This window comes from Magnolia sinica, chromosome 1 (genome assembly GCF_029962835.1).
Source record: "Magnolia sinica isolate HGM2019 chromosome 1, MsV1, whole genome shotgun sequence".
Taxonomy (NCBI): domain Eukaryota; kingdom Viridiplantae; phylum Streptophyta; class Magnoliopsida; order Magnoliales; family Magnoliaceae; genus Magnolia; species Magnolia sinica.
Window position 1 is genome coordinate 140,838,948 of NC_080573.1, and position 18,713 is coordinate 140,857,660.

General features: G+C 41.5%; 1 protein-coding gene across 1 annotated transcript in view; it reads left to right on the plus strand.

Annotated features, from left to right (window-relative positions):
• The first annotated feature begins 4,046 nt into the window (after positions 1-4,046).
• LOC131221334 (uncharacterized) overlaps positions 4,047-18,713 on the plus strand; it is a 29,480-nt gene continuing 14,813 nt past the window's right edge. Inside the window, exon 1 of the mRNA XM_058216560.1 lies at positions 4,047-4,516. Coding sequence (XP_058072543.1) covers positions 4,184-4,516 — 333 coding nt within the window. The 5' untranslated portion in view covers positions 4,047-4,183. The remainder of the gene's footprint in view (positions 4,517-18,713) is intronic.

Below are 18,713 nucleotides of genomic sequence, written 5' to 3' on the forward strand. Positions count from 1 at the left end.
CGTTATATAAAGATCAATATGTTGTGCATTTTGTGATGGTACTTGGATCAAAAGTAATTTTTTTTAAAAAAAATTTCTTTTTTACACACGCACACACCTCCCCACTCTCACGCCATAGTGGGATACCCCCCCACTCTCATGCCATAGTGGGATTTTACCACCTTTGGGTACTTGAACCCTTGACCAGATGTTGAAACTCTTGAGAGTCTACCACCGGAGCAAGAATAAGGACCCAGCTCAGATCAAAAGTTAAGGTTATAATTTATAGCCAACTTCAAATAATAATTTCTTTATATTTAAAATGAATTTCTTTGAGCAAGACATGCTTGTGGCTTAATTAAATCATATCTTACATTGGGTTCGACCTGTTTGTACATATTACTCCCACTTTCATTCCGGCTTCTTTTTACTTCAGTTGTGCTGAGAATGCATCTGCACCCGCTCTACATCACTCCTTGACAAATGATAGTTGCAGGTTACTTACCCTTTTTTTCTGGTGGAATATAATCACTTGTACCCGTGTCCTTAAATGACATATTATTAAAGGCTATAAATTTTAGATGAGATCATTATAATTACCTTTTGCTTGGACAATTGTAAGTAGCTCCACTCTTCTTTATGCATCTGCTGTAGATTCCCCGTCAAATGGAATGCTAAAAAATGAGGCTGATCCAGCCATCAGGTGGCCTGCAAGTGTGGTCCACTCGAGATTGGATTTTTAGCGTAAATAATTGACGGTGGAGGGACCCTGTGGAACAGGTTGGATACCACTTATTCATAATGGTGGACCCCACACGTGTGCAGTTTTCTCCTAACGTCTACGACAGGGGAGGAACATGCAAATCGAAATAATCAAATCATCCCTTTTTAATCGGGGTTAGGTTTGGTGGATATTTCATCCACTGGGTCCCGTCGTATCAATGGTTCGGATCGCTGAGTATTGACTTTACTTGTACGAACCGAAAAACCCGAACATTTGGATGAGAGGAACTATCGTGAATTGAAGGGAAGTGGATGGCCTGCAGCACCTTTCTCCAGGATATACATGAAGCACAACGGGGCCAATCTCCATGGGCCACCGTGATGTAATTGTTTTATCCACCCGTTTTCCAGCTCATTTTACGTCATTACTCCATAAAAATGAGGCATATCCAAAGCTGAAATGGATCACACCACGCAAAACAGTGGGAATTGAACTCCCATCATTAAAAACGGGCCACCGAGGTTTTTGTTTAAACTGATATATTTTTTTTTTACTCCCATCAAGGTCAGATTGACCTTATGAACGGGTTGGATGGAAAAATATATCACGGTGGGCCCTAAAAATATTTCAACAGTTGGAGTCTTTTATCTTCACTGTTTCCTGTTTGATGTTTGGGATCACCAGACCACGTCCGGATGTGCCAATTCTTTCTACCGGTGCCAATATCTTGGTCATCCATACCGTTGAGTGGAAGCACTGTATAAGGAGATACTGCTAAAGTCTCACAGATTAGTAGATCCTAACCCTTCAATCAGCACTAACAAAAAACATAGCAACGGTCCTGAGGAAGTGCAATGGATAAAATGGCTATAATCATCCAACCTAGAATATTTCCAGGTATTCCCATCTACATGGGATACATAATATCAACGGTCCAGATCACAGGCATCGTCTCTGTTTGTTAGATAATTTATAGCAGGATACTGTTTCATTACGATGCATGAGGACGGATGCGAGTAGACTGTGACACGGCTTACAACTTACAACAGTCCCCATTAAGCCCAAGCAATGTGAGGTCATCGTGATGAAGCCCAAGCAATGTGTGGTCATCTTGATGTTTATGCCAAGCAATGTGAGGTCATCGTGATGTTTGTGTTATCTTCAGACTCTAATCCATTGAGACTAAACAGGAGCGAGATCCAAAATCTCAAGTGGGCCACATATAGGAAAATGTGGGGATGATAACTCCATCCTTGAAACCTTTAATTGGGCCCACCGTCGCAATACTTGAAAACTCAAGTGGGCCTACATATTCTTAAAGGCTGTAATTGGAGGGGTGTGCGCGTGTCATAAAAAAAAAGTGATCAAAGGTTTGAAATAATTTTAATTTAAGATTTTTTTTTTCCTGAGTTCCATTTAAAATAAATTACTAACAAGTGTCTTTAAACCAGTATGATGGTGGGTCCATTTAATAATTAGATTGGCCATTGATCATTGGCCTGAGATCGGGTGGTATGGGCTGCAGGCCCATTGCCACGTTAGTAGCCGGTATCTATTGGATGGTGCTCTGTGAGCCCTATCATAAGGCATGTGTTTTAGCCATTTCATTCATCCACTTTTTCATATCATTTTAAGGGTGGATCAAATCTCATGTGGATCATAGCATTGGTGATTGGAAATAGTGATGATTGAGCATCCCATCATTAAAAGCTTTTTAGGTGCAACAAAAGTTTTGTTTGAAGCTGATATTTTTATTTTTCCTTCATCCATGTTTTTGTTGACCTAATCAACGATGTGTTTCACTTGAGATTTGGATCTTCTTTACTTTTGGACCCATACTTTAAAATGATCAGAAAAAATAGATGAATGACACAGATAAAACATATAAAGCATGGTGAGGCCCACAGAGCACTCTCCAGTAGTCAGCTCACAATCCGTGCCCTTAAATCGTGAAGTGGCAATGGGCCAGGTTGCTGGCACTAAAGGGCCTGGCCTTGGCAGGCTTGAAATTTATCTCCGATGCTTGATCCGACTGGGTCCAAGTAAATGATGCATGGCCCTTTGGTCCAAAGTGATATAATTTGGTATCAAGATATAACTTTATCATATGCCTCCATTTGAAAGTCATGGATAAGCAAATGTTGGTTGATGCTGCATCTACCGTAAGGCCCATTAAATCACCGGTCTGGATTTAATGTACCAACCCATCTCCTCCCTGCTCGAATCTGTGGTTAGGATCGTCTGACTTTGAGAGTCATGACCATTGGCACGCTGATATCCGCCGTGGGGCCTGATCGATGAGCGGGTGTAAACCATAATTTATGGCTACATGCACGTGCAAATAATTCATGCACGTGTGAGAGTGGTATCGGAAAATCGATACACCAGCATTGGCTACAGTGTATCCATGTCATTGAGTTTCGATTTGCCGAGAATTCTTTCTAGAGCCCAGGCGTGTGCCGAGCCATTAACATCCACCCCATTGCACGTGCCATATAGCACGCGTGTGCAAGATCCAAGCTTTCCATCAACTTGGCCATTGTCTTCTGGCCCGAAATATTAGGATGTTTCGCCCCTCAAGTGTGCCACAGGCTATAAAACAAACGGATGGCGACGATTGGCCAATTATCAACTCCATCGAACAATCCCAGGCTATCTGATCACTGGACTTCCATCCATTTCTTATAGGCCATCATTGACCTCTTGTTTTCAAAGATCCATTCGCACGATTGGACGGCTAGAAATGAACGGTAGAATTTTGCACCATGACAAACCTGGTGGATCTCACCGATTATCAATGTGGATCATCGAAAGTTGGGCTCGATTGGCATGGCATGATGTCCCATCGAGAGAGGGGCCTTCAGCCTCCCGCCGTACATTCCTTTCTCACGCGAACAATTACATGATACGTGCAACGCGGTTTCCAGTTCTGAAAAGTGGGGTCCACAGTCGTTAATCCAAACCGTTAGTCTGTTTCGATCATTCTCCAAATAACCGTAAAACCCGATCCACGAATGTCGTTTTTCTCTTCTTAACCGTCTATTGATATTCCGCAAATAGAAAGGTTGAAATTACTCTATCGAGGAGATCTGTTGTGAATTTCTAATTCATCATGGGATGCAATAAACCAGTGGTCTGGATCGCCGAACTATGGCCCCCACAGATCAGAAATGGAAACCGTATATACTGCGCAAACTGCAAAGTACCGAGTCGAGCTTCCTACAATTCCTCGGAGCCACATGCCCGGGCTCTCGTTAGCCACGTACGCACTCCCGCGCACGCTAACAGAGAGAGGTAAAAAGCAAAATTTGCTTGTACTCCACCCAATACATCGCAAGCTTCGCAAGCCCAGCAGAGGAAAACGCAAGAGAGGAGAGAGAAAAAAAAACAAAAAACCCACAAATCTTTCAAAATACCTCCCTCTCTCTTTCTCTCTTCCCCGGAAAGCGTGGGTCATTTTCCGGCCGGATTCCGACAAGGATGCCCGCATCCGCGTCCAGCAACCGGCCGGAGGAGCTGATCTCGATACTGAGCTCAGCTGAGAGTGGCGGCGCGAGGCTGAAAGCCCTACGCGAGGTCAAGAACCAGATCATCGGCAATCGGACGAAGAAGTTGTCCTACATCAAGCTCGGAGCTGTCCCCAGAGTCGTCGATATCCTTTCTTCGTCCGGAGACTCTGACTCTGGCCTGCTTGTCCAATCCGCTGCTGCGCTTGGCAGCTTCGCCTGCGGTGTTGACGCTGGTGTCAGTGCTGTGCTCGACGCTGGCGCATTCCCACATCTCATCAGAATCCTCTCCAATCCTGACGACAAGGTTTGAATCTTGCTATTTCCTTCTTCGTAGTTTTTCCCTGAATTTTAATTATTTTTGTATACTGTTTTTGAGATGAATTATGTGAGGCTCTGTTTGGACATTCAATTGAATTGAATTGCGATTACTTAATTCAAAATATTCTCCTGTTTCTGATCACTATCTTTCTTACTTTAAAATTCTGACTCGAGGTGCAAGAAATTGTGATATGGATTTTTCTCATTATGCATTGAATTGGTGGTATCCCAACTGTGGTCATTTCCTTCATAATAAATCAAATGAATTGTAATTTAATTTACATGCCTCCTAAGTAATCTTTTCTAAGGTTTGAAAACAACATCAGTCTGGTAATTGGGTTTGTGGTCATTGAGGGCATTCTTGGACGGAGAATAAGCCTCACGGGTCGAAAGGGTTATTTGTGGAATACTAGGAGTCATGTTTTGAGGGGGTTATTTAATGCAATTGGATCAAGGAAGAAACTAATTGCAATAATATTTAATGTACTGGATTGAAGTTCGAAACACAAAAGAGAAAAGAATGCAATGACTGTGAGCAACTTCATCATTCCTTTAGTCTTACATTAGAGATCCCTCAACAATTACAATGGAGAAACAAGAGAATTTGCTCAAAGAGAATACCATTCAATTGTGTCTTATTCCATAGGCCTAAGCCTTATTTATAATTTGTGCTTACAATCTTCAGCATGATCTACGTGGTTGTGGGTGATTGCGTGTATCTGCAGGGATTAGTCTCACTTCAAAAAAGAGGTGGGGACACCCTGTGTCTTCAAAAAAAAACAAAAAAACAATCTTCAGCATGATCTACGGAATTCAAAAATAGAATTCCTATCGAGTTAAGATATCCAAAATAGGAAAAATCTTTAAATAATAAAATCTAATAATGCTTATTTCTTGACATAGAATCTCTAAAATTAGAAAGTACTTAAGTAAGAAATATTGAAGATTACTTATTTCCTAACATAGAGATATGAAAGAAGAAATTAGAAATGGGCTAAAAGAGAACAATGGGCCTTTTGCTTGTGCACACATGTGGAGTGTGCATGTGTGGGATGTGGGGCGCTTGCATCAATTTCTCCCAGTTTGAAAAAATTCGGCTTTTTTGAGTTAATGGAAATGTGCCCCTCATGCAACTTTTGAGTTGATGCACTCGAAATCATCAGTTGAGATCCACGTGCTATCAAATCTCTATTGGCTCTACCACTTGACGAGAAAGTTTTGATACCCTCCTTTGTGCATGGGAATTATTTGATAATCTAATATCTCCAATGATTTCTTTGGGCTGGCATGACACTTCAGGTATCTTGATATTCTGTTCTCCTGTGCTCTTCTCTTCATGATGTCTAAGATAAACTGCAAGGTCTTCCACATTAAAAGTGGGGCTGATCTTCATTTTGGGTAGAAGCCTGATTAGACATGCAATATCACCTAGCTTCAAAATATGCAGGGACTTTGGAGTGGAGGTTTTTATGAGAGCCCGCTGGAAACGTCTTTAGCTTGAGCTGCACCATGACCTTATCTCCTTCTTGAAATTGTGCAAAACGTGGTCGAACATCTTCCTGCCCCTTGTAATTTTGATTGCTAGGGGTGGTTTTTCACCTGGTTTCTTGATGTATCTCCTTAATATGCTATGCAAAAGTTTCGGTGTTCTGGCTCAATCAAGTTGCAATAGGTTGTCAAGGTCGCATACCTTTCACAATTTTGGAGGGAGAGAATCCTGTAGTGTGGTTTATAGATTTGTTATAAGCAAACTTAGTTTGTGGTAACACAGTAGAAATCTGTTGCGCAAGAAATTTGGAGAAGAAAGGAGAAAGGAGAAAGGGGAGAGACGGCTAGGGCAAGAGGTGTTATGTTGTAGTTAGTCAAAAGACTAACACAGACACACAAACACACACACACAACTTGAAGAAAAAGGAACAATACCCCACGGGAATACATAACAACCATACACATGGACAAAAAGAATACAAAACACTTTCAATACTCCCCCTCAAGTTGGAGCATAGATGTCAATCATGCCCAACTTGTCTACTAGACGACACAAGGCATCTCAACCAAGGGATTTAGTGAACATATCGGCTAGTTGCTTGCTAGAACGAATAAATGGTGTGAAAATTTCCTTAGTAGCCACATTTTCATGAATGAAGTGACAATCTATTTCAATGTGTTTCGTGCGCTCACGAAACATAGGATTGCTAGTTATATGAATAGCAATTTGATTATCACAATGCAAAGGAATTGGATCAGGAGAGGAGTAGCCAAGTTCTTGTAACAACGTCCGAAGCCACATAAGTCCACATGTTGCATGTGCCGTGGCCCTATATTAAGCTTCTGCAGATGATCGAGCAACCATTGATTGTTTCCTACTCTTCCAAGTGACCAGATTTCCACCAACAAAAGTACAATAGCTAGATGTAGACCTCCAATCATAAAGACTACTAGCACAGTCAGCGTAAAAGTAACCAAGGATATGAAGATGACAATAAGCCTTTACTAGGAGACAGTTTGATGTAACGAAGGATCCAATATATGACAGTGAGATGTACTGTACGAGGAGCATGCATGAACCGGCTTACCACCCCTACTTAGTGTTGTCATATGCAATTGCATATGCCATTTTGGGGTTGTAGATCTCATATACATAGTGGCATATGCGATTTTATGACTAGTAGGTATTATTATGCCATGACATATGCGATTATGCCATGGCATATGCAATGATTTATGATATTATGCGATTGCATATGCGATTATGCCATCACTTAATGTGAAGAAAAAATGTAATTTTTTTGCAAGGCTGTGCGATGGCATATGTGATTTTGTGATCACATATGTGCACATGCCCCTTGGGTCGCATATAATCGCTTATGCTATTTGACAACAATGCCCCTACTGCATATGATAGATTAGGTTGGGTAATAGTAAGGTAAATAAGATGACCAACCAAACGCTGATACATGCCCAAATCTAATAGGGGTTTGCCATCATCAATATAATGCGGGCGCATTTTCACATCAGGCTTAAGTGGGGTGGCCTGTGGGATGCAGGGGCACACTTGGGGTGGGCAGCCCATAGAACCCATCGGCGGGTGGCTCATGTGACGCGGGACCCATGAATTTGGGGCCCACGAGGAGGCGAAACCCATGAATTTAGGGCTCACGAGAAGGGTTCGGCTGAGGACCTAACCCATGGATTTGGGCCTTGGCTATGAGATAAAGGGATTAATTCGCCATGCTCTATCAGTTCGAGCTTTTAGAGTAAGTGGTTAATTGTCCTGCATCAAATTGGTATCAGAGTGGGAGGTCTTGTGTTCGAGACTCCTCACCGGGGGTGATTAATGCGGGGCCATTTTCACATTGGGCTCGAGTGGGGTGACTTGTGGGATGTAGGGGCACACTCGGGGTGGGTGGCCCGTGGAACCCATGGATTTAGGGCTTGTGTGAGGTGGGTGACTCGTGTGAGGTGGAACCCATGGATTTGGGGCCCACGAGGAGGGTTCGGCTGAGGACCTAACCCATGGATTCAGGGCCTGGGCTATGAGATAAATGGATTAATTTGCCATGCTTTTATCAGTTTGAGCTTTTAGAGCAATTGGTTAATTGCCATGCATCACAATACCAAGCTTTTGAGTAACATCCATAGGAGTGGCAACTGGACGACACCCAAGCATTCTGGTTTCATATAAAGAGGTCAAGAGCATATTTCCACTGCGATAGGACAATGCCAGATTTAGATATGGCCACCTCAATGCTAAGAAAATAACAAAGCGTACCCAAATCCTTTATTGTAAAGCGAGCTTAAAGGAAGGATTCAACGTCAGTAATACCTGTGGCATCATCACTAGCCAAGATAATGTTGTCGACATAGACTAACAGAACTATAATCCCAGAAGTACACTGACAGATGAAGAGAGGATGATCTGAATGACTCCGAACAAAGCCGAAGTCTAACAAAGCATGGCTAAACTTGTCAAACCAGGCTCGAGGAGACCACTTAAGGCCATAGATAGACTTCTTGAGGCGACATACCCGATGTGAGCCATTGCTTAAAGAAAAACCTGGTGGAGGATCCATATAAACTTCTTTAGCAAGGTTGCCATGTAGAAAGGCATTATTCACGTCCAATTAGAATAACGACCAAGACAGATTTGCAGCCAAAGAGATGATCATGCGAACTGTTTTGAGCTTTTCTATGGGTGAGAAAGTCTCAAAGTAGTCCACACTATGTGTTTGAGTGTAGCCCTTGGCTACCAATCGAGCCTTGTATATGTCAATTGATCCATTTGGGAGATATTTAATAGAGTAAACCCAATGACACCTCATGTCCCGCTTGTCCTTAGGCAACGGAATTAGTTCCCAGATATCATTCTGCTCTAGAGCACACATTTCTTCTATCATAGCTTGCTTCCAGTCAGGGCTACTGACGACCTCCCTGAGAGTCTTAGGAACAGAGGAAGAGGAGTCCGAGGTAGTGAAGGCCCTGAAGATGGGAGATAAACTCTGAAAATAGACATAACGATCGATAGGATGAAGAGTACATGCACGAGTGGATTTACGAAAAGCAATAGGAAGATCATTAGAAGATGGAAAAACCATACCTGGATCTCCATGAAAAGTAGATGGTATGATGAGAGTCTGAGTGGCAAAGGATTTCTTTCGTCGTTGATACACACGAAATGGTTTGAGAGGTTTGGGTGGATGGGAATCTTCATCAAGAGAGGGAATCAGAAGGGGAATGGGGTGATTCAACAAAGTCTTCCCTTGACTTGTAAGAGGATCATGCAGTGAATTCCCTTCCGGGGAGAATAAGGGAACATTTTCAAAGAAAGTGACATCCGTTGATACATATTTCTTGCGAGTCAGGGGATTATAACATTTGTAGCCCTTCTGAGATTGAGAATATCCCCGAAATACACATTTTTCCCGATCGAGGACTTAACTTGTAATTACTACCATCAAGTTTGTGAACAAAACAAGTGCATCCAAAAACTCTAGGGGATAATGGAAATGCTTTGTCATGAGGATGGAGGATTTCAAAAGAAGATTTATTGTGTTGAATTCGAGATGGTAGTCTATTAATAAGGAAAACAGTAGTAAGTAAAGCATCATCCCATAAACATTTTGGAACATTCATATCGAGGACGAGAGCACGAGTAACTTTGAGAAGTTGGCGATTCTTCCTTTCAGTAACACCGTTTTGTTGGGGAGTCCTTGGGCAAGAAGTCTGAGATAGTATACCATTCACCCCCTTTGTTAGAGTGAAGGATTTTAATGGAACACTGGAATTGGTTGATAACTTCATTATAAAAGGCCTTGAATATATGAAACGCTTCATCACTCCAAACATCAGAATAAACAAGCTCAAAAGGTTTGTCCAGTTGAGCTGGGAGGAAACATAGTTCTATGACGCTTTGAAAATTCACACGTATCACAACATAATGGTTTAAGAACATCAATAAAAGGAAAGATGAGTTTTAATGTAGATAAGGATGGATGTCCTAAACGACAATGCTATTTAGATATAGTGCCTCTGTCTAAGGACAAAAGGCTTATAGAACTTGCATGAGTATAATTGAGAAAGCAAACCCCACCACATTCATGGCGACCACCAATCATCTGCTTCGTCTGGAGGTCCTGAAAGACACAATGAGAAGGGAAGAATGTTATAGACCAATTTAATGATTTGGTAAGAGAGCTAACATACAACAGGTTCAATGGAAATGAAGGAACATGTAGAACAAAAGATAATTGCATGGAGGGTGATAAGAGTAACGAAACCAGTACCGGAGATGCAATATTGATTACCATATGCATCTGTAACCAAGCTAGGTAGACTAGAGGTTTGATAAGAGTAAAAAAGTTGAAGCTTACCGGTCATGTGAGACGTAGCCCCGGAGTCAATAACCCAGGAGGGAGACGAAGAGGAACTTAGAGGGTAGTACCTGACTGGGCCAAGCTAGCGTAAGAAGTAGAGCTCACGTCTCGATTATAGCGTTGCATCAAAGCATCATACACCTCTCTGAATATAGTCACAAAACCGCCTAAAGCAAACATGCCGTAAGATAATGTTGTAGACACCAAACAAGTCTTCTCAGGATCGGATGACATTGAACTAGTCATACAAGCACCTACCCACGAAAGTCGGCCAACGATACTCCAACATCGATCAACTGGATGATTAGTACCACTACAATGAGTGCAAGAACGAGGAGAACCATCATGACCACGGCCACGTCCACCAAAAGTATGGTTACTACGACCGCCTTTATCATAAGATCGGCCCTTGCCTCGATCACCACAACCAGGAGGACGACTACCACTAGGAGAGTTCCGCCTAGGAGCCCTAGAATTGGAACCAGGAGAAGGACGATCTATAGCCATGTATGCTGATCTATCAGTGCCCACGGGAATACCAGGAGATGGAACATCAACTCTTTGAACAAGAGCATATACTACCGGAAGTGAAGGAAGAGGCTCCATAGCTAAGATCTGACGGCGTACACTTTGGCATTCTGGATTTAATCCAAAGAGGAATTGCATAATTCGAGTTTCTTCACATTGTTTTCGAATGAGTTCATGTTCTTGAGTACAGTGAGAAGGAAGAGGATGGTACATATCTAGCACATCCCATATACCACGTAAAATACTCCTTAAGACTTCTGGCATCTTGTTGAAGCTTGCATACATTCGAGATTAACTTGTACACTCTGGATATATTGCGATTTTTTGAATTCATGTCCCGAAGAGTATTCCCTTATCTTTTTAGTTGATGTTAAGAACATAACAACGTTACTAATTGTAGCCTCCATGTTGTTTACTAGCTAGGCCATGACCGGGTAATTTTCTTTGGTCTAGGTTTTAAAATTCCATTTGTAGACTCGGGAGGATAATCCAAGATATACGAGTCTCTTCCACCCCAAAATAACTTGATTGATTGGGCCCATTGTAGATAATTGTTCCTGTTTAACTTGACAGTAGTGATCAATAGGTTGTGAGACTCGACATGCCCCATGACAGCTCCAAAAGGAAGTTTAATCCTCCATTTTAAAGTAATAGAGAAGGCTGATGATGACCAGATATATAAAACAAAAATCAATCAAGAAATCTACAACATGACATCATATATATCCAACGTCTGGTGTATAGTCGACGGTCCAAATGGTTAGAAATCTGAAATCCTCATATACCAGACATGAATCTCAATAGAGATATGGGCCATATGGCAAAGCAAGGCATGATGTCTGCTAGGCACATGGAATCTCACAAAGCAATGGAACCCCCATCATTTTCTTCGGAAAATGGCCTAAAAATGGGGCAACCGCACATGGAAAACCCCAAGAACTTGATAAAACTCCAATGATTGAGTAAAATTTATGTATGAATGGTCAATAACAGTAAATTTGACCAACCATGTGGAGAAATTTCTTAGAAAAATCCCTTCGATTGGGAGAAATGACAACAAATCTCAAAAATGGGTTGTTTCTGAAACATACCTTGTGGGCCTCAAAATACACCTTAAACAGTTCCAGAAAAAATCCACAAAAATTACCATAAAACTTTGAAAATCAAGATATATCAACCTATACGCTTCTTGGATCACTAATCCATACAGATAGTACAATTGATGATGTCAGCCATACGGACGCTCACGTCAGCAGTCTCCGATGGCTCCAATTAAACCTTCATGCAAAAGGGGAGGCTCTGATACCAAGTGGAAATATGGTGCACAAGAAATCTGGAGAAGGGAGAAAAGAGAAAGGGGAGGGGGAGAGACGGCTGGGGCAAGAGGTGTTGTGTTGCAGTTAGTCAAAAGACTAACATAGATACACACACACACATATAACTTGAAGGAAAAGGAGCAATACTCCACAAGAATACATAACAACCATACACATGCAAAAAAAGAATACATGATGGGGACTGATGTGATCACCAACCCGACATCGAAGTAGATTCCCAAGGTTGCGGTTGACGACTTATGTTTGCCCATCTGTTTGCAGATGATAGCACTTGAGTACTTTACTTTAGCTCCCAACTTAGAACACAATGTGTGCTAGAAGTAGCTCATAAACTTAACATCACCATCATATATAATTATTTTGGGAACATCATGTATAGGGACTGCCTCTTTGAAGAAAAATTGGCAATGTGTAGGGTGTCTAATGTCTTCTTACAAGGAATGAAATGAGCCATTTTTTATAACTTGTCAACCACCACGTAAGTAGAGTCGTAGCCACGTTGAGTCTTAGGCAATCTCAGGATGAAATCCATGTTGATGTCTTCCCATGGAGCATTTGGCATAGTGGAGTATAAAGACTAATATGATACTTGCTACCTTTGCCTAGTTGGCACACTCGATATTGATGAACAATGATTCCAACAATTTTTTTTTTTTTTTTTTCAAACTGGCCAATAGAAATGATCCTCAATCAGGGCTGTTGTTTTGTCAATACCATAGTAAACACCGAGACCATCTGAATGAGGCTCTTGTATAACAAGCTTTTGTAAGGAACTTTTAGGAAGACACATCCCAATATCATAGAATAAGTACTCATCGTGCAGGCTGTATTGTGGTTACTCAGTGCCTGAGCCAGTAGTCAGTGCTGAAAATATCTTTCCAAAATTATCATTTGTTGCATAACCTCTTTTAAGTTCCTCGAACCAACTACGAAGGCTGATAAGGACATAAGGTAGACAATAGATGTGTTTTTCAGCTTAGTGCGTCCGCTACTTATTTTCGATTCTTGTTCAATGTTTTAGGTTGAATGCGAATTCTTGAATATAAGCACTTCAGTTAGCGTGCCTTGCCTGACTTATTCTGACAATTCAACTAACAGAACGCCTCGTGATTAGAATAGAGCAAAAACTCCCAATGAATGAGGTAATGAAAACAATGTTGCAAGCCTATACAATAGCGTAAAACTCCACATCGTATATAGAATGCTTTTTCTATGCTTTATTGAATTTTTTTATGAAGAAGGCCACCGGATGTCCTTCCTGGCTGAGGACACCTCTTATTCATATGTGGGATTGATCACAACAACTTCGAATGCCCTTTCGAAATCAGGAAGCCTAAGAATTGGAGCTGTTGTCATTTTTTGCTTGATTTTTTGAAATGCCTTTGTTGCTGCTTTAGTCCACTAAAATGGAATGACCTTCATATATTCAGTAATGGGCGCTATGATGGAACTAAAGTTTCAGGAAACCTTCGATAAAACATCACTAAATTGTGAAAATTGTGAACCTCGTGAATGTTCATAGGAGTAGGCCAGTCAACAATGTCCCTTATCTATTCAGAATCAATCCTTACAGTCATGCCTTCTGCTGAAACGATGAACCCCAGAAAGACCATGCTGAAATTCTTGAAGGTACACTTCTTCAAATTGATGTAAAGTTTCTTGTGGCGTAATATTTTCATCACTTGGTAAAGATGAATGAAATGATCTTCTTGTGAATGACTATAGATAAGAATGTCGTCGAAGTACACTACAAAAAACTTGCCTATGAATGGCTGTAGAATTTGTGTCATCATTGCATGAATTGTGGAAGTATATGTAATTGTGTGTGCACGTGTATGTTTGTTATGTACCCCAACGGAGCACTGTAACATTTCCTTCAAACTAGTGTGTGTGTGTGTGTGTGTGTGTGTGTGTGTGTGTTGGTCTTTAGACCAAGCAACACAACACTAGCAGCCATCTCTCCTCCTCTCTCTCTTCCATATTTCTACTAGGTATCAGAGTGTCTGATCCAGGACCTGACCGCAACTTGCGGCAGTGGGTGCCACCGCTGATGTCATCCTTGCGCACGGATGACGTCAGCAGTGTACGACCGATGCTTCTTTTTGAAGCAGAAGTTTGGGATCTGGTAGATCCAAATTTTAGAAGAATAATAAAGATTTTTCTGCATAGTTTGGAGTAGTTTTTGTGGTATTTCCGTTGAAAATGAAGAAAAATCGGAAAGTTCAGATTTCGTGATTTATGTTTTTCCGAAGGGTTTTTTAGTAGTTGTTCTACATTGGAAAGGTGCGATTGATCAAGAGCAATCTCTAGCAACAAGTATCATGAAGTTTCATCGAGATTTGGGTGTACGACGAGGTCTTTTGCGAGATATTGGTGTCGATGGCCCTTGTTCTTTGGTTTCTTCGTTGGATTTTCTTTTTTTCTTCATGATCCGATATGCTGATTGTGATTGCGAAGTTGAAGTTCTGTATCATGCGCACACAAGGTGTTTGATGAAATGCTTCACTTAACCTTCATAGGAGTTTCTTTACAAACGGTGGATCCTTCCTTCTCAATTCATCTTCTCTTCCTCTATCGGGCCTGTTTTTGGTGTGAGTGTCCCTCCACCCCGTTGTTTGTTGTGAGTGTTGTTTAACGTGATGCCCTCTCACTGTGTTGCACGTGATGCAGACAAGTCACCACATGCTATTGTGTGTGCTCTCTAGTGTTGCATGTGTTACACATTCAGTTATTATGCAAGTTGCACTAGTTCGTGAGAGAATTTACATGTGGATGACAAGTTAGTGACTCGAGTGTTGTCGAGTTTTGTTTGTTATGGCTGTGTTCTTGAAGAGAATATTCAATGGATGAAGAAAGTGCAAGCTACAATTTATGTCCATTTGTGTTTGAGGGGGAGCAATGATTCACGCTCATTATCTTCATTTTCTTTGTATGTATTCCAAGCTGGGCATGATCAATATACATGCTCCAGCTTGAGGGGGAGTGTGGAAGTATATTTAATAGTGTGTGTGCATGTGTATGTTTGTTATGTACCCCAACGGAGCACTGTAACATTTCCTTTAAACTAATATGTGTGTGTGTGTGTGTGTGTGTGTGTGTGTGTTGGTCTTTAGAGCAAGCAACACAACACAGTTGCCCTAGCAATCGTCTCTCCTCTTCCCCCCTTTTCTCCTTCTCTCCCTCTTCCATATTTCTTTATTTTATATTTATACTTGAATGTCCTAGGTGCGTTTGTCAAGCCAATAGTCATGACTAGCAACTCATACAATTCATCATTTTTCTTAAAAGCGATTTTCCATTCATCTACATGATGAATTCTTATCTGGTGGTAGTTGCATTACAAATTAATCTTAAAAAAAGATTGTAGCATTCACCATCATATCCGACAAGTCATCTAGGCTTGGGATGGGAAAACATTACTTTATGGTTATCTTGTTGATGGCGTGGCTGTCGACACACATCCGCCAACTGCCATCCTTCTTTGGTGTCAACAACGCTAGCACGACACATGAGCTGAGGCTACCACGAATGGAACCCTTAGTTAGCAATTCCTCCACTTATCGACGAAGCTCCGCATGCTCTTTTAGGTTTCATTCGGTATGCTGGAAGATTTGGTAATGGCGTTCTGGGTACCAAATCAATCGTGTGTTGAATGTCGCGCATGGGTGGAAGCTCACTCGGTAGTCCATTAGGGACCAAAATTTGAAATTAGGACAGAATGCCCTAAATCTCATGTAGTTGGACAACAACATCGCTAGTTGGATTGGTCTTGCGTCCTACTAAAGCATACATGATAACCCATTCTCGACTTTCCTTCACGAATCAAGCCATAGTCAACACTGTGGAAGTCGAGTGCCTCTTTGGGTTCATCATCCTTCATAGCGCTGAGAGTAATGGGCTTCCTTTGTACATAAAGCCGTACCTGTTTTTGCGGTCCTTATGAGTTACATTCCTTGCTGTATGTCCACAGGTGCCCCAATAATATGTGTGATCTTCACTGGAATGATGTCACACCAATGTGATTCTTCGTAACTACTCAGGGAGAAGTTCACTTTGCACCCCCCGGTCATGGGACTGAATTTGTCATTCACCCATACAATCTTGTACGGCTTGGAATGCTTGTGAGGTTTCGGCTTCAACTTGTTTACCATGCTTTGCGAGGTCACATTCATACTGCTGCCTTCGTCAACAGTGACCTCAACAACCTTTCCACCACACAATACTTGTGTATATAAGATATTTATTCTCAACCAATCTTCTTGGGCCTTCTCTTTGGGTGCCATCAGAATCCTCTTGACTACCAACGATAAGTTTTCTTTGTTAAGACCATCTAGTCCTTCCTCAGGTTCCTGATCGTCATCATTTAGATTGCTTTCATGTTCACCATCCATTTGGTTTATAATGAAGTTTTCTTTGCACCATTCACCCTCGTCCCTTGCAAAACTGTAGATTATGAGAGGGACACTCTGTCGCGTAATGTCCATGACCACCACACTAGAAATAAGTGTTGGTCGACCTCCCCTGAGTTGCCGCAACAAACTTTCCCTTTGTGTCACTGTTGCGAGAAAGGGGATTAGAGGCTGATTTATGATTAATTTCTTTTTTCTTTTTTTAAATTATAAATTTAAGATATATTTGACTAATTTCTTAACCCGAGGAAAGTTACTGCGAGACATGATTGGTTGTAGACGCGCTAATGCTATGGAATGTGAAGTCAATAATAGTAAGACGAGTGGATGCATAGTTCCCGACTTAAGGGTTATTGTGTCTTATCGCGAACTTTTGCTTTTATACTTTTCGGGCCATCTGATACGCTTTGCCTACACTGTTGAGCCGAATGGTCACTAGTTCTCTTTGAATATTGAACGCAGCCCATTGCAATAACGCGCCATTTGTTGCCTTCCAGTCTCAGTTAGGCACATCGTTTGAATTATCCTCGGTATTATCAAAAGATCCCTGATATTATCGAAATATCCTCAATATCATTTGTATCTCTACCTCGACGATATCGATAACACGGGCAACGATACCGATAACATTGTTAGTATCAGAAATTCCAAGTATTGATGTTGTATCACCAATATTTTTTACTGTGTAAATTCCATGTGTTTCTTGTATTGCCAATGTATCACCAATATTTTTTACTGTGTAAATTCCAAGTGTCTCTTGTATTGCCAATGTATCACCAATATTTTTGACTGTATAAGATGTCACTTGTTTCACCAATGTATCGGCAATATTTCGATAATTTCGCAAATGAATTGATATAGCTAAAATTTTATTTATTGAAAAAAATCCATTTAAATTTTTTTAATGTGTGCATGGTTGTATGCAATATTCAATTTGTCGACGATAATATCAATAATATCGCGCTATTATTGTCATAACGATATGGGTGATATCGAGATCACACTTTTCATTTTCTTTCCAGTTGTCGACGATTTCTTGGTGAAATAGTGTTGTCGATATTCTAAAAAATCTATGGATGGTTGGATGGTAGGTTAGATGGTTGGATTGAAAATGCAGGGGCATTTTCACACTGGGCTCGAGTGGGGTGACCCATGGATGCGGGGGCAAACTCGGGGTGGGTGTTCCGTGGATGCGGGGGCACACTTGGGTGGGTGGCCCGTGTGAGGCGAGTGGCTCATGTGAGGTAGAACCCATGTGATTTGGGGCCCACGCATGTGATTTGGGGCCCACGCATGTGATTTGGGGCTCACAAGGAGGGTTCGGCTGATGACCTAACCTATGGATGTGGGGCTTGGGCTATGAGATAAAGAAATTAATTCGCCATGCTCTATTAGTTCGAGCTTTTAGAGCAAGTGGTTAATTGTCCTGCATCAAATTTATATCAGAGCGGGGGGTCTCGTGTTCGAGACTCCTCACCGGGGATGATTAATGCAGGGGCATTTTCATACTGGGCTCGAGTGGGGTGGCCTATGGGATGTGGGGGCATACTCGGGGTGGGCGGCCTGTGTGCGGTGGAATTCATGTGATTTGGGGCCTACAAGGGGGCAGAACCCATGTGATTTGGGGCCTACGAGGAGGGTTCGGCCAAGGACCTAACCCATGGATGTGGGGCCTAGGCTATGAGATAAAGGGATTAATTCACCATGCTCTATCAGTTCGAGCTTTTAGAGCAAGTGGTTAATTGTGATAGATGGGATAGATGGGATGGTTGGACTGATTTCTTATGATAACACATGTTTTTAGGCCTCTCTTGAATGGAAACTTATTATGCATGTATTCTTTTTGCAATTTTTTTAATTCCTAAATATGCAAATATGTGTATTTTATCATCTCTTGAAGTTTCACTAAAAAATTTCACCGTTTCCCTCTTGTTTCTCATCGTTTCTCCACATTTCTGGTTATCAACGATATCGATATTGTTTCCGTATCCTTGGCCAATGAAACTTGTAGCGATATCGATGCTTGAATACTGGTT